General features: G+C 40.6%; 1 protein-coding gene and 1 gene segment (V, D, J or C); both read right to left on the bottom strand.

Annotated features, from left to right (window-relative positions):
• Positions 1-737: 737 nt before the first annotated feature.
• Positions 738-10,224, bottom strand: LOC132893679 (uncharacterized). The gene is made up of 4 exons (XM_060932823.1): positions 10,071-10,224; positions 8,255-8,347; positions 5,919-6,291; positions 738-834 (listed from the first exon to the last, which is right to left on the bottom strand). The coding sequence occupies exons 1-4, from the start codon at positions 10,222-10,224 to the stop codon at positions 738-740; spliced, it is 717 nt and encodes a 238-aa protein (XP_060788806.1).
• A 2,218-nt stretch (positions 10,225-12,442) lies between these two features.
• LOC132893988 (T cell receptor alpha variable 9-2-like) lies at positions 12,443-13,113 on the bottom strand. The segment is given in 2 exon segments: positions 12,443-12,933; positions 13,026-13,113. Coding segments are annotated over 2 exon segments (405 nt in total).
• Between the last annotated feature and the right edge of the window lie 4,139 nt (positions 13,114-17,252).

The raw sequence follows: 17,252 nt of genomic DNA, 5'->3' as shown, positions 1-17,252 counted from the left end.
GGTAGAAAAAGATCTGACATGATTTCTTTACATTAAAAAAACCCTCCAATTTTAACAGGGGGTGTGTAAACTTTTTATATCCATTCTACGCAGTGTATAGGACTTTCCCCACAATGATGCACTCTGGTTTTACTTAACGGTGTGATTCTGTGGTTGATGAATCTGAAGGCCTGCTTTCAATCATTTTCTTGCTTAAAGAGTTTCTCTGAAATAATCTCGTGCTTGACAGCGTGTATGATACTTTAAACAACAATACAAATATTGTGTACATTTTCCTTATTGCTTTATTGGACAAGCAATTATTGAAGAAACTTTAAGAAAGAATGAAAAAAGATAAATTGGGAAAAATGCAGATGACACTAACTTTTGAATATTTCAATAAAGCAAACATGTGACTTTATAGATCTATAAAACCTCTATCAGTTAAAGTATTGTACTGATGAGCAATTTAAAAAAGGTATACAATACTGTGTATTTGAGCATAAAACCCAAGCTTAAGAAGATGTGGTTTTTGTACAGCTCTGTGATGACACTGATGCTGTGGGGACTGGCTGCACAGTACCACACTGCAGATCCGATCTCACTCACTCCATCAGACTCCAGAATGATCTGAAGCCAATCAGGTCTGTGAGATTTAAACTGACCCTCACTGGCAGGATTCACTGAACCAGTGGCTTGAGGTGAAGACCAGTGTGAACCCTGCTGTTTCATTCCAGTGGTACCAGTATAGGTTTGGATTACTCGTGCTGGTTATCGAGCAGGTGACCTTCAGCGATGAGCCTTTGGACAGAACCAGGTCCCTTGGGTCCTGTTGGACCTGTATGAGCTGCATACCTGTGGATACAAAAAAAAAAGGTAATTAACTTGATATCTGTGGCAGCGGGGGCGTGGTCAAGCGGCGGTCTGTGACTGGAGGGCAGAGTCAGGGAAGGTAAGTGGCAGAATCACTGCACCTGATGTTAATTAATGTGTTTGTGTGTCTTCCCCAGTGACCGCGCCCTATTTAAGGAGAGAGAGAGAGAGAGAGAGCAGAGGGAGCTCTCCCCCGAACCAGACGCCGGTTGTGTGTGCGTGCATCTGTGTGTTATTAAGTGAGAGACCACTGAAAAGCATTGAAAATAAAAAGGTTTACCAACCTTAGCTCTGTCCTGCCGTCTTCTGTGCTCCGCCCATTCATACGAACTGCCACAGTGGTGCCGAAACCCGGGAGCTTGGAGCGCAGAAGCAGAACAGCCCTATGGAGTCCTCCCCTTTCGCCGACCTGGTCCACGCACTTGCCACGGCCCAGCAAAGCCAGCACCAGGCGCTAGTCGCCTTCCGGAAGGAGCAGGAACAACAGTTCGAGGCCCTGGTGTTGGCTCAGCAGGAAGATTGACAGCCGTTCCAGTACCTCCTCGCGTCGGCGGGGTCCACCAACTCCACTGCCGCGGGCCCTTCACACCTCACCCTAATGAAGATGGGCCCGCAGGACGACCCCGAGGCCTTTCTCACGCTCTTTGAGCAGGTAGCAGAGACCTCGGGGTGGCCGGTGGAACAGCACGCAGCGCGCCTCCTCCCCCTTCTAACGGGAGAGGCGCAGCTGGCTGCGCTACAGCTCCCCGCTGACCGGCCTACGCGGACCTTTGCCGGGCTGTCCTCCAGCGTGTGGGGCGCACCCCCGAGCAACAACGACAGCACTTCCGCGCTTTGCGCTTGGAGGAAGTCGGCCGGCCGTTCGCGTTTGGCCAGCAACTCCGGGACGCCTGCTGGCGGTGATTGAGGGCCGACAACCGCGACACCAAGGGAATCATCGACCAGGCAGTACTGGAGCAGTTCATCGCGCGCTTACCAGCAGGAACCGCAGAGTGGATCCAGTGCCACCGCCCGGCGTCACTGGATCAGGCAATCGAGCTGGTGGAGGACCATTTGGCGGCTGTCCCGATGGTAGGACAGCAGACAACCTCTTCTTGCCTCTCCGCTCTCTCTCCTTAAATAAGGTGCGGTCACTGGGGAAGACACACAAACACATTAATTAACATCAGGTGCAGTGATTCTGCCACTTACCTTCCCTGACTCCACCCTCCGGTCACAGACCGACGCTTGACCACGACCCCGCTGCCATAATATTGCTGTTCTAAAAGTCCTCAGTAATGCTGAATGAATCACATTGTTAGCTTACATATAGTTGAAAGCCAGTGTAGTGAAGGACATACCATTCAGTCCCCCCAGGATTCCGCAGGCCTTTGTTGTGATTGTTGCTGGCTAAAATGTCTGATGTTGCAGGGGGTTTTCCAAAAAATTGCGATGAAAGTTGTGGTGTTTTGTAGGTTTTTGTTGTGATTTCATTGCAGGAAGAAGTGAAATTTGCGAGAAATTGTTGCGATTTTCTCTTTTTGTGATTAAAATTGAGTGATATTTTAAATATTAAGTTATTACTGAAAAACTATTGATTAAAAAAACAAAGACACTGAGAAATGGTCCTATAAACAACTTTACCAATATAAAAGATTACCAGGACTACAAAAATGCAGAAAAATAGGCTTTACTTATCCAAATGCACCTGTTGGTTCAAAAGTTAAAGTGCAGAGAACCTCACAGCACAACATGAAGTTACCTTAAAATATAATATAAATGCCTCAGCTTTCATGTAAGAAAAAAAAACTATTAATACTAGTACTGTGTGCAGGCAGTCTCTCCTGAAGACTAAATTAAACAATAATTATAAACTAATAAAATAAATGGCTCAGGCTTCATAGAAGAAAAAAACAATTTGAACAGAATCTCACAGTATGATGCTGAAGCTGCCTAAACAATGGAAAATAAAATAACATTTTGGCAAAAATGTTGGCATCCATTAATTTCTTGTATTAAGTAAAAAATAATGTAAAGTGCACACAGTCCTTCACTGTAAACATAACACACTTTCAGTAACAGAATTTAAACAACATGCAGTGTTGCCATATACTGCTGACGTTTTCCAGCTCAAAATATGTTAAAAAAAAAAAAAACACGCCAAAATGCACTTAAAACCGCCCAATCTGGCAACACTGCACACATGCTGCTTTTCTTGAACGTATACACGGAAGTAAGGCGGAAGGTAGTTTGTCGACGTCACCTCAAGACGACGCCAACGATTGGTCAAATTTGCGGGAAAGTTGCAGTGATTGGATATAATTGCAACACCGCCCTGAATTCGCGGGGATTGGTTGAATTTGCGTTGAAGTTGCAAATCACAACATCCTGGAGGGTCTGAATTACATACGCTGGGGTTTATCTCAGGTGATGTTTTTCTCTCGTTTCAAAGTGTCTGGAAGTCATGACAGGATATTATCACCCATAGAACACATACGCTACGTTCACACTGCAAGGCTTAATGCTCAATTCCGATTTTTTTGTGAGGTCGTTCACATTAACAAATATATGCGACTTGTATGTGATCCTCAGTATGAACGAAAAGCGACCTAAAAGTGTTCCGCATGCGCACTGCAGGATACGACGACGTCACACGCAGTGAGCATGGCCAGTGTTTACGGAAGTAAAACCGCCCGGTTGCGGTATGACCCATCCAATCTAGCTTGAATAGCTGTATCCCCCCAAATGGAAATCAGCTCCCTAACCTCTGCGTCCTTCCATTGAGAAGATTCAGAACCTTCACAGCCCGAAGCGTCCCTCGCATTGATGTCATGCGCAGGGGCGCAGATACGTTTTTTGAACTGGGGGGGGGGACAAAAAACTGGGGGGGGGACAAAGCTGCCAGCAAACCAACCCCGATATGCCTGTCAAACTTGTTGTTAGTAACCATAGCAACCAAGCTCGAGCTCGCAACCTGTGCAGTCTGCGCAGCTCAACCAACCGAATATCAGTCTTTGTTTTATGTGAGTTGTTGCAACTATGTATACACTGCTGTGCACCTCAATAAACCGAATGGTAATTAGTCTTTTGATTTTTCCGTGAGGTTTGCCTTATGCAAAGAAAGACAGCATAGACGTTTTTTCCTCCCTATAAGTGGGGGGACCGAGCGAGGTGAATTTAAATATGACTCGTCCCACCCTCTATCTGCGCCCGTGATTATGCGCCATGTTGTTGTAACTTTTTTGAGAGACCCGCCGCCTACTTCAGCGCAGAATAGTGACGTTTGTGGCTTGTTGATGACGTGTAAGTCGGATGAATGCGACCTGGCGGTTCAGACTGAAGTCGCATATGAAAAGAGCGGATAGGAATCGGAATTAGCACCACATATCCAAACGGCCTGGGCCGGATTTAAAAAAATCGGATCTGTGTCGTTCATATTGTCAATAAAAGATCGGATACAGGTCACATATGGGCGAAAAGATCGGATTTGAGGCCCACTTTACACGGGGACGGTCTGAAACAAAAACGCAAAAGTCCGTTTTTGTTCTCATGTCACTACAGTGAATATAAAAGTCGACACACATCTATTAATTTTGCAGCTTTTCATGATGTAAAAAATGAAACCAACATCAATCATATCAGATTATTTTTCACCTTTAATGTGATATAGCAGCTAACAAAATTCAACTGAAATACAAATAGAATTTTGGGGGGAAAAAAGAAAAAGAAAAAACTTTTAATAACTGTTTTGCATAAGTGTGCACACCCCTGAAGTAATACTTGGTTAAAGCACCTTTAGCTTACAATACAGCAGTCTGCCTTGTTTGGTTAAGAGTCTACCAACTTAATCATCATGATTTGGCAAATTTATTTCACTCTTCCTTGCAAAAATGCTCCATATGTATCAAAGTGTGAGAAGATCTCGTATGCCCAGCCTTCTTCAAGTCCTTCCACATGTTATCGATTGGATTTTGATCAGGGATCTAACTGGAAGATTCCAAAATGTTGATCTTCTTCTTTTGAAGCCATTCCTTTGCTGACTTGGATTCATGCTTGGGTTGATATCATGCTGGAAAATGAATTTGTTTCATCTTCAGCTCTCTAACAGAGGCTGGCTGTTTTGTTTTGTTCTGTTTTGCCAAGACAGATTGGTATTGGAAGCGAACCATGATTTATCTATATTGAGTCAAGTCAAAGTTTTTGATGATGGCCTTCATTCCATTCCGGTGCTGGAATTTTTTTTTGTACTCCTCTCCTGTGTCATACCTTTCAACAATGAGATCCTGTCCAGATTTTGTAAGTTCTTTGTAAATCCTGGCTCCAGCAGTCAAATGAAACAAAGAAGATGTCAAGAAAATCTTACGGAAACAGCTGATCTTGATCTGGAGTTCATCAGAATCCCTTCATTGATCACAGGTTGATGATAATTACTTTTGAACATGAGTTTGAATGTGATTGGTGAATTCTGAGGACAGTCACATGTCCCATTAGAAAAAAAAAGGTGTGCACACTTGTGCATCCAGGTTATTGTATTTTTATTCTTATTATTTTTCTCCTAAAACATTTCTTAATTGAATCCTGTTTATTGCTGTATCACATTTGAGGTAGAAAATGATCTGACATGAATTTATTATTTTTTTATTTTTTTACATTAAAAAAAACCCTCCAATTTTAACAGGGTGTGTAAACTTTTTATATCCACTCTAGATAATGTATAGGACTTTCTCCACAAGGATGCACTCAGGTTTTACTTAACGGTGTGATTCTGTGGTTGATGAATCTGAAGGCCTGCTTTCAATCATTTTCTTGCTTAAAAAGTTTTTCTCTGAAATAATCTCGTGGTTGACAGCGTCTATGATACCGTAAACAACAATAATGCAGATATTCAGTCTTATTTTCTTTATTGTTTTAGTGCACAAGCAAGTAATTGAGAAACTTTAAGAAAAAAACAAAAGATTAATTGGGATAAATGCAGATGACACTAACTTTGGATATTTCAATAAAGCAAACAAGACTTGATAGATCAAAAAAAACCTCTATCAGTTAAACTATTGTGCTGATGAACAATTTAAAAAGGGATATCATACTGTGTATTTGAGCATAAAACCCAAGCTTTAGAAGATGATGTGGTTTTTGTACAGCTCTGTGATGACACTGTGATGCTGTGGGGACTGGCTGCACAGTACCACACTGCAGATCCGATCTCACTCACTCCATCAGACTCCAGAATGATCTGAAGCCAATCAGGTCTGTGAGATTTAAACTGACCCTCACTGGCAGGAGTCACTGAACCAGTAAATGTAGAGGTGAAGACCAGTGTGAACCCTGATGTTTCATTCCAATGGTACCAGTAAAGATATGGGTTAGTAGTGCCGGTTATAGAGCAGGTGATCTTCAGCGATGATCTTTTGGACAGAACCAGGTCCCGTTTGTCCTGTTGGACCTGTATGAGCTGCATACCTGTGGATAGAAAAAAAAAAAGGTAATTAGCTTGATATTGCTGTTGTAAAAGTTCTCAGTAATGCCGAATTAATCACATTGTTAGCTTACATATAGTTGAAAGCCAGTGTACTATCAGAATAAAAAGAGCTAAATGCAAATGCATCATGATCATGAGGACAACATGCAGTAGCAGTTGTAGTAACTCGGGCTCTGTGCTGAAACAGGCTGTTACTGAGCAATGGGGTGGGACCCTGTGCGAGTTCACCCTGCGTCACAGCTGGAATTTATCTCAGATGATGCTTATTTGTTTGTTTATTTATTTGTTTGATTGTTTCAAAATGTCTGGAAGCCAGGATAGCACTCACAGAAAAAGAAAAACCTCTCCAGGCCATGAAACATCATATTTTCCCCACAAGGATTTAAAGCAAGACGGCCTTTCAATTTCATTAAATCGGTGAAATTTAGTTCCCGCTGAAATTTGGTCATCGTGATACATGTTTATTTTTGTAATATCTTCAAAAAAAAAAAAAAACCCAGGCCATTCTGTGGCTGGAAAGTTATTTAATTTGAGGGGATTCCATCACAAATAATGTACCTGAAATCGCTCGCACAGTCAAGCAGACAGAGGAAGTCCGTGTGCGCATGCGCAGGTTTACTTGCTTCTTCTTCTTCTTCTTCTTTTGGGTTTTACAGTAGCTGGTTTCCAGTGTTGCATTACTGCCATCTACAGGTTTAGCTTTGACCGTGCACTGACCGTTCCATCATTCTGTCGCTAAATGAACAGCTGATCACACCGAGGTGCTCGCTGACCGCCCATATTTATTAGCTTGGTCTTGCGTTTCCTTTCTTTCACATATAACATATCTTTTCTTCTCGCTTTCCGTTATTGTTGTCTTTCACATTTCATTCGCACAATCACATCCTCCATTTTTCTCTCCTGTTTCAAATTTGTATCCCACAATGCTTTGCGTAAACGGGGAAAGCCCACCACGGGATGCATGATGTACTATCTTGTATTGGGTCATGGTGAAGCAGGAAAAAATAACAGAGAATTTAGGGCCGTGTGGCTCTAAATTCATTAATTGTTCTATTCAAAAAAACTAATAAAATTGGAAGTCTGCGATTTGAATTCAGTGCCTTTCAGTCCATGAATCAAAAATAATTGGGTGTCAGGGAAAATTGTTTATAGGACCTAAACTTGAAAAGTCTGAAAGACAGTCTACCTTTAATCCGATATAAAGATTTCATTTTATGATCAGTTAATCTGAGGACTGCTTTGGATCATTTTCTTTTTAAAAATCCAACAGTGTTCCAGCTTTAGGCTCCGAGAACACAGTGACCCATTTTGTTTCATCATAATCTAGTACCTAATAACGCTGTTGATACTTTAATAAAAATAATGCAAAATTTTTTTTTATTTAGTTTATTATGTTATTGGACAAGCAAGTAATTCTGGTGGGGATTGTTTATTTTATGTGTTTGACAGAAACATATTCTTAGCCATTTATAGCCAAGGACAAACTTGTGTAATTTTAATATTAAGAAACTTTTTAAAAAATTCACATTAATTGGAGGAAAATGCAGATAGCAAAAACTTATAGATTTTTTCAGTATCGCAAATGTGAATTCACAGATCAGCTAGGCTTCTATCCATTAAGGCCATGAGCTGATCAACAATGTAAAACAGGATATTAAACATAAAACATATTTGAGCATAAAACCCAAGCTTAAGAAGATGTTGTGGTTTTTGTACAGCTCTGTGATGACACTGTGATGCTGTGGGGACTGGCTGCACAGTACCACACTGCAGATCCGATCTCACTCACTCCATCAGACTCCAGAATGATCTGAAGCTTTTCAGGTCTGTGAGATTTAAACTGACCCTCACTGGAAGGATTCACTGAACCAGTAGTTAGAGAGGTGAAGACCAGTGTGAAACCTGCTGTTTCATTCCAGTGGTACCAGTACAGGTTTGGAGTACCTGTGGCAGTTATAGAGCAGGTGACCTTCATCGATGATCCTTTGGACAGAACCAGGTCCCTTGGGTCCTGTTGAACCTGTATGACCTGCATGACTGTGAATAAAAAAAAAAATGTAATTAGTTTGATATCGCTGTTCTAAAAGTTCTCAGTAATGCTGAATTAATCACATTGTTAGCTTACAGATAGTTGAAAGCCAGTGTACTATCAGAATAAAAAGAGCTAAATGCAAATGCATCATGATTATTAGGACAACATGCAGTAGCAGTTGTAGTAACTCGAGCTCTGTGCTGAAACAGGCTGTTACTGAGCAATGGGGTGGGACCCTGTGCGAGTTCACCCTGCGTCACAGCTAGAGAATTACATACGCTGGAGTTTATCTCAGGTGATGTTTTTCTCTCGTTTCAAAGTGTCTGGAAGTCATGATAGGATATTATCACCCATAGAACACACTCTCTCTCTCTCTCTCTCTCTCTCTCTCTCTCTCTCTCTCCATGTCACTACAGTGAATATAAAAGTCGACACACATCTATTAATTTTGCAGCTTTTCATGATGTAAAAAATGAAACCAACATCAATCATATCAGATTATTTTTCACCTTTAATGTGATATAGCAGCTAACAAAATTCAACTGAAATGCAAATATAATTTTGGGGGGAAAAAAGAAAAAGAAATAACTTACAATAACTGTTTTGCATAAGTGTGCACACCCCTGAAGTAATACTTGGTTAAAGCACCTTTTGCGAACAATACAGCACTCTGCCTTGTTTGGTCAAGAGTCTACCAACTTAATCATCATGATTTGGCAAATTTATTTCACTCTTCCTTGCAAAAATGCTCCATATGTATCAAAGTGTGAGAAGATCTCGTATGCACAGGTTTCTTCAAGTCCTTCCACATGTTATCTGTTGGATTTTGATCAGGGATCTGACTGGAAGATTCCAAAATTTTGATCTTCTTTTGAAGCCATTCCTTTGCTGACTTGGATTCATACGTGGGTCGATATCATGCTGGAAAATGAATTTGTTTCATCTTCAGCTCTCTAACAGGCGCTGGATGGTTTGTTTTGTTTTGTTTTGCCAAGATAGATTGGTATTTGGAGTGAACCATGATTCCTCTACATTGATTCAAGCCCCATTCTCAGCTGAAGTGAAGCAGCCCCACAGCATGATGCTGCCACCACCATGCTTCACCATGGAAATGGTGTTCTTTGGGTGGTGAGTTGTCTTGTGTGTTTTTTTTCCCCTCAAACATATCAGAATTATGCCTACAACATTCTACCTTGGTCTTATCAGACCATAGCACATTTTGCCATATGGCTGCCACTACCATGCTTCACCATGGAAATGGTGTTCTTTGGGTGATGAATTGTCTTGTGTGTTTTGTCCCCCCCCCCAAAAAAAAAAAATCAGAATTATGCCTACTACATTCTACCTTGGTCTTATCAGACCATAGCACATTTTGCCATATGGCTTTGGGTGATTTAGGCAGACTTGGGTGCTTTCCTTTATTGTGAGAAACAGCGTCAGTCGAGCCACCCTACTCCATAGCCTAGATATGTGAAGAATACATGAGATCGTTGTCACATGAAGAGATAGAGAAATACTAGCAATATATTCCTGCACCTCTTTTAACATTGCCAAGCTCTCTTGCCAACGTCCCCGATAGGTTTTTGTCTTGTCTTTTTATCAATTTTAGAGGGAGGTCCTGTTCTTGATAATGTGACTGTGGTGCTCCATTTTCTCCACTTCTTGATGATGGCCTTCATTCCATTCTGTGGTGCTGGAAATTTTTTATACTCCTCTCCTGTATCATACCTTTCAACAATTTGAAGCTGTTTAGCATCCTGCTGGTTCTGCAGCTGATGCTTCTGTACCTCTTCCCTGATGGTAGGAGGGAGATGATGTGGTGGTAAGGGTCCTTAATGATGGAGATCGCCCTGCAGGTGGAGCACTTCTGGTAGATCTCCATCAGGGAAGAGAGAGGGGCACAAATGATCCAATGATCCTGCTGGCTGTCTTCACTATCCTTTTTATACTTAAAACAATAACGCAAATATTATTTATTATTGTTTTATTGAACAAGCAAGTAATTCTGCTGGGGATTGTTTGTTTTATGTGCTTGACAGAAGAAAAAAAATTCTTAGCCATTTATAGCCAAGGACAAACTTGTGGAATTTTAACTTCAGAGATCAGTCAGGCTTCTATCAGTTCAGGCCATGTGCTGATAACCAAAGTAAAATGGAGGATAAAATTGTATATTTGAGCATAAAACCCAGGCTGAAGAAGATGTTGTGGTTTTTGTACAGCTCTGTGATGACACTGTGATGCTGTGGGGACTGGCTGCACAGTACCACACTGCAGATCCGATCTCACTCACTCCATCAGATTCCAGAATGATCTGAAGCCAATCAGGTCTGTGAGATTTAAACTGACCCTCACTGGCAGGATTCACTGAACCAGTAGTTACCGAGATGAAGACCAGTGTGAACCCTGCTGTTTCATTCCAGTGGTACCAGTACAGCATTGGAGTACTCGTGCCGGTTATAGAGCAGGTGACCTTCATCGATGATCCTTTGGACAGAACCAGGTCCCTCGGGTCCTGTTGAACCTGTATGAGCTGCATGACTGTGAATAAAAAAAAAAATATGTAATTAGTTTGATATCGCTGTTCTAAAAGTTCTCAGTAATGCTGAATTAATCACATTGTTAGCTTACATATAGTTGAAAGCCAGTTTATTGTCAGAATAAAAAGAGCTAAATGCAAATGCATCATGATCATTAGGACAACATGCAGTAGCAGTTGTAGTAACTCGAGCTCTGTGCTGAAACAGGCTGTTACTGAGCAATGGGGTGGGACCCTGTGCGAGTTCACCCTGCGTCACAGCTGGAATTTATCTCAGATGATGCTTATTTGTTTGTTTATTTATTTGTTTGATTGTTTCAAAATGTCTGGAAGCCAGGATAGCACTCACAGAAAAAGAAAAACCTCTCCAGGCCATGAAACATCATATTTTCCCCACAAGGATTTAAAGCAAGACGGCCTTTCAATTTCATTAAATTGGTGAAATTTAGTTCCCGCTGAAATTTGGTCATCGTGATACATGTTTATTTTTGTAATATCTTCCAAAAAAAAAAACCCAGGCCATTCTGTGGCTGGAAATTTATTTAATTTGAGGGGATTCCATCACAAATAATGTACCTGAAATCGCTCGCACAGTCAAGCAGACAGAGGAAGTCCGTGTGCGCATGCACAGGTTTACCTGCTCTTCTTCTTCTTCTTCTTTTGGGTTTTACAGTAGCTGGTGTCCAATGTTGCATTACTGCCATCTACAGGTTTAGCTTTGACCGTGCACTGACCGTTCCATCATTCTGTCGCTAAATGAACAGCTGATCACACCAAGGTGCTCGCTGACCGCCCATATTTATTAGCTTGGTCTTGCGTTTCCTTTCTTTCACATATAACATATCATCTTTTCTTCTCGTTTTCCTTTATTGTTGTCTTTCACATTTCATTCGCACAATCACATCCTCCATTTTTCTCTCCTGTTTCAAATTTGTATCCCACAATGCCTTGCGTAAATGGGGAAAGCCCACCACGGGATGCATGATGTACTATCTTGTATTGGGTCATGGTGAAGCAGGAAAAAATAACAGAGAATTTAGGGCCGCATGGCTCTAAATTCATTAATTGTTCTATTCAAAAAAACTAATAAAATTGGAAGTCTGCGATTTGAATTCAGTGCCTTTCAGTCCATGAATCAAAAATAATTGGGTGTCAGGGAAAATTGTTTATAGGACCTAAACTTGAAAAGTCTGAAAGACAGTCTACCTTTAATCCAATATAAAAATTTAATTTTATGATCAATTAATCTGAGGACTGCTTTGGATCATTTTCTTTTTAAAAATCCAACAGTGTTCCAGCTTTCGGCTCCAAAAACACAGTGACCCATTTTGTTTCATCATAATCTAGTACCTAATAACGCTGATGATACTTTAATAAAAATAATGCAATTTTTTTTTTTTTTATTTAGTTTATTATGGTATTGGACAAGCAAGTAATTCTGGTGGGGATTGTTTATTTTATGTGTTTGACAGAAACATATATTCTTAGCCATTTATAGCCAAGGACAAACTTGTATAATTTTAATATTAAGAAACTTTTTTAAAAATTCACATTAATTGGAGGAAAATGCAGATAGCAAAAACTTTTTTCAGTATCGCAAATGTGAATTCACAGATCAGCTAGGCTTCTATCCATTAAGGCCATGAGCTGATCAACAATGTAAAACAGGATATTAAACATAAAACATATTTGAGCATAAAACCCAAGCTTAAGAAGATGTTGTGGTTTTTGTACAGCTCTGTGATGACACTGTGATGCTGTGGGGACTGGCTGCACAGTACCACACTGCAGATCCGATCTCACTCACTCCATCAGACTCCAGAATGATCTGAAGCTGTTCAGGTCTGTGAGATTTAAACTGACCCTCACTGGCAGGATTCACTGAACCAGTAGCTAGAGAGGTGAAGACCAGTGTGAAACCTGCTGTTTCATTCCAGTGGTACCAGTACAGGTTTGGAATACCTGTAGCAGTTATAGAGCAGGTGACCTTCATCGATGATCCTTTGGACAGAACCAGGTCCCTTGGGTCCTGTTGGACCTGTATGAGCTGCATACCTGTGGATACAAAAAAATGTCTAAGTAATTAGCTTGATATCGCTGTTCTAAAAGTCCTCAGTAATGCTGAATTAATCACATTGTTAGCTTACATATAGTTGAAAGCCAGTGTACTATCAGAATAAAAAGAGCTAAATGCAAATGCATCATGATTATTAGGACAACATGCAGTAGCAGTTGTAGTAACTCGGGCTCTGTACTGAAACAGGCTGTTACTGAGCAATGGGGTGGGACCCTGTGCGAGTTCACCCTGCGTCACAGCTGGAGAATTACATACGCTGGGGTTTATCTCAGGTGATGCTTTTCTCTCGTTTCAAAGTGTCTGGAAGTCATGATAGGATATTATCACCCATAGAACACATACACTCACTCTCTCTCTCTCTCCATGTCACTACAGTGAATATCAAAGTCGACACACATCTATTAATTTTGCAGCTTTTGATGATGTAAAAAATGAAACCAACATCAATCATATCAGATTATTTTTCACCTTTAATGTGATATAGCAGCTAACAAAATTCAACTGAAATGCAAATATAATTTTGGGGGAAAAAAGAAAAAGATATAACTTACAATAACTGTTTTGCATAAGTGTGCACACCCCTGAAGTAATACTTGGTTAAAGCACCTTTTGCGAACAATACAGCACTCTGCCTTGTTTGGTTAAGAGTCTACCAACTTAATCATCATGATTTGGCAAATTTATTTCACTCTTCCTTGCAAAAATGCTCCATATGTATCAAAGTGTGAGAAGATCTCGTATGCACAGGCTTCTTCAAGTCCTTCCACATGTTATCTGTTGGATTTTGATCAGGGATCTGACTGGAAGATTCCAAAATGTTGATCTTCTTTTGAAGCCATTCCTTTGCTGCCTTGGATTCATGCTTGGGTCGATATCATGCTGGAAAATGAATTTGTTTCATCTTCAGCTCTCTAATAGAGGCTGGCTGTTTTGTTTTGTTTTGTTTTGCCAAGATAGATTGGTATTTGGAGTGAACCATGATTCCTCTACATTGATTCAAGCCCCATTCTCAGCTGAAGTGAAGCAGCCCCACAGCATGATGCTGCCACCACCATGCTTCACCATGGAAATAGTGTTCTTTGGGTGATGAATTGTCTTGTGTGTTTTGTTCCCCCCCCCAAAAAAAAAAAAAAATCAGAATTATGCCTACTACATTCTACCTTGGTCTTATCAGACCATAGCACATTTTGCCATATGGCTTTGGGTGATTTAGGCAGGCTTGGGTGCTTTCCTTTATTGTGAGAAACAGCGTCAGTCGAGCCACCCTACTCCATAGCCTAGATATGTGAAGAATACATGAGATCGTTGTCACATGAAGAGATAGAGAAATACTAGCAATATATTCCTGCACCTCTTTTAACATTGCCAAGCTCTCTTGCCAACGTCCCCGATAGGTTTTTGTCTTGTCTTTTTATCAATTTTAGAGGGAGGTCCTGTTCTTGATAATGTGACTGTGGTGCTCCATTTTCTCCACTTCTTGATGATGGCCTTCATTCAGTTCCATGGTGCTGGAAATTTTTTGTACTCCTCTCCTGTGTCATACCTTTCAACAATTTGAAGCTGTTTAGCATCCTGCTGGTTCTGCAGCTGATGCTTCTGTACCTCTTCCCTGATGGTAGGAGGGAGAAGATGTGGTGGTAAGGGTCCTTAATGATGGAGATAGCCCTGCAGGTGGAGCACTTCTGGTAGATCTCCATCAGGGAAAGGAGAGGGGCACTAATGATCCAATGATCCTGCTGGCTGTCTTCACTATCCTTTTTATACTTAAAACAATAACTCAAATATTATTTATTATTGTTTTATTGAACAAGCAAGTAATTCTGGTGGGGATTGTTTGTTTTATGTGCTTGACAGAAGAAAAAAAATTCTTAGCCATTTATAGCCAAGGACAAACTTGTGGAATTTTAACTTCAGATATCAGTCAGGCTTCTATCTGTTCAGGCCATGTGCTGATAACCAAAGTAAAATGGAGGATAAAATTGTATATTTGAGCATAAAACCCAGGCTGAAGAAGATGTTGTGGTTTTTGTACAGCTCTGTGATGACACTGTGATGCTGTGGGGACTGGCTGCACAGTACCACACTGTAGATCCGATCTCACTCACTCCATCAGACTCCAGAATGATCTGAAGCTGTTCAGGTCTGTGAGATTTAAACTGACCCTCACTGGCAGGATTCACTGAACCAGTAGTTACCGAGATGAAGACCAGTGTGAACCCTGCTGTTTCATTCCAGTGGTACCAGTACAGCGTTGGAGTACTCGTGCCGGTTATAGAGCAGGTGACCTTCAGCGATGATCCTTTGGACAGAACCAGGTCCCTTGGGTCCTGTTGAACCTGTATGACCTGCATGACTGTGAATCAAAAAAATATGTAATTAGTTTGATATTGCTGTTCTAAAAGTTCTCAGTAATGCTGAATTAATCACATTGTTAGCTTACATATAGTTGAAAGCCAGTTTATTGTCAGAATAAAAAGAGCTAAATGCAAATGCATCATGATCATGAGGACAACATGCAGTAGCAGTTGTAGTAACTCGGGCTCTGTGCTGAAACAGGCTGTTACTGAGCAATGGGGTGGGACCCTGTGCGAGTTCACCCTGCGTCACAGCTGGAATTTATCTCAGATGATGCTTATTTGTTTGTTTATTTATTTGTTTGATTGCTTCAAAATGTCTGGAAGCCAGGATAGCACTCACAGAAAAAGAAAAACCTCTCCAGGCCATGAAACATCATATTTTCCCCACAAGGATTTAAAGCAAGACGGCCTTTCAATTTCATTAAATTGGTGAAATTTAGTTCCCGCTGAAATTTGGTCATCGTGATACATGTTTATTTTTGTAATATCTTCCAAAAAAAAAAAAAACCCAGGCCATTCTGTGGCTGGAAAGTTATTTAATTTGAGGGGATTCCATCACAAATAATGTACATGAAATCGCTCGCACAGTCAAGCAGACAGAGGAAGTCCGTGTGCGCATGCACAGGTTTACCTGCTCTTCTTCTTCTTCTTCTTTTGGGTTTTACAGTAGCTGGTGTCCAATGTTGCATTACTGCCATCTACAGGTTTAGCTTTGAGCGTGCACTGACAGTTCCATCATTCTGTCGCTAAATGAACAGCTGATCACACCGAGGTGCTCGCTGACCGCCCATATTTATTAGCTTGGTCTTGCGTTTCCTTTCTTTCACATATAACATATCGTCTTTTCTTCTCGCTTTCCGTTATTGTTGTCTTTCACATTTCATTCGCACAATCACATCCTCCATTTTTCTCTCCTGTTTCAAATTTGTATCCCACAATGCTTTGCGTAAACGGGGAAAGCCCACCACGGGATGCATGATGTACTATCTTGTATTGGGTCATGGTGAAGCAGGAAAAAATAACAGAGAATTTAGGGCCGTGTGGCTCTAAATTCATTAATTGTTCTATTCAAAAAAACTAATAAAATTGGAAGTCTGCGATTTGAATTCAGTGCCTTTCAGTCCATGAATCAAAAATAATTGTGTGTCAGGGAAAATTGTTTATAGGACCTAAACTTGAAAAGTCTGAAAGACAGGCTACCTTTAATCCGATATAAAGATTTCATTTTATGATCAATTAATCTGAGGACTGCTTTGGATCATTTTCTTTTTAAAAATCCAACAGTGTTCCAGCTTTCGGCTCCAAAAACACAGTTACGCATTTTGTTTCATCATAATCTAGTACCTAATAATGCTGATGATATTTGAATAAAAATAATGCAAACTTTTTTTTTTTATTTAGTTTATTATGTTATTGGACAAGCAAGTAATTCTGGTGGGGATTGTTTATTTTATGTGTTTGACAGAAACATATATTCTTAGCCATTTATAGCCAAGGACAAACATGTGTAATTTTAATATTAAGAAACTTTTTAAAAATTCACATTAATTGGAGGAAAATGCAGATAGCAAAAACTTATAGATTTTTTTCAGTATCGCAAATGTGAATTCACAGATCAGCTAGGCTTCTATCCATTAAGGCCATGAGCTGATCAACAATGTAAAACAGGATATTAAACTGTATATTTGAGCATAAAACCCAAGCTTAAGAAGATGTTGTGGTTTTTGTACAGCTCTGTGATGACACTGTGATGCTGTGGGGACTGGCTGCACAGTACCACACTGCAGATCCGATCTCACTCACTCCATCAGACTCCAGAATGATCTGAAGCTTTTCAGGTCTGTGAGATTTAAACTGACCCTCACTGGCAGGATTCACTGAACCAGTAGCTCGAGAGGTGAAGACCAGTGTGAAACCTGCTGTTTCATTCCAGTGGTACC

The sequence above is a fragment of the Neoarius graeffei genome, chromosome 11 (genome assembly GCF_027579695.1).
Source record: "Neoarius graeffei isolate fNeoGra1 chromosome 11, fNeoGra1.pri, whole genome shotgun sequence".
Classification (NCBI taxonomy): domain Eukaryota; kingdom Metazoa; phylum Chordata; class Actinopteri; order Siluriformes; family Ariidae; genus Neoarius; species Neoarius graeffei.
Note: the sequence above shows the minus strand (reverse complement) of the source record. Positions and strands in the feature narration are given on the sequence as shown.

Bases quoted from the DNA above. Each gene is read 5' to 3' on its own strand.
- LOC132893679 (XM_060932823.1), bottom strand. From the start codon at position 10,224: ATGGAGATCTACCAGAAGTGCTCCACCTGCAGGGCGATCTCCATCATT. The intron at 8,348-10,070 runs GTATGATACAGG...TTTTATTCACAG, and splicing joins CAGCTTCAAATTGTTGAAAG to TCATGCAGGTCATACAGGTT. The intron at 6,292-8,254 runs GTACTCCAAACC...TTCTATCCACAG, and splicing joins CTGCTCTATAACTGCCACAG to GTATGCAGCTCATACAGGTC.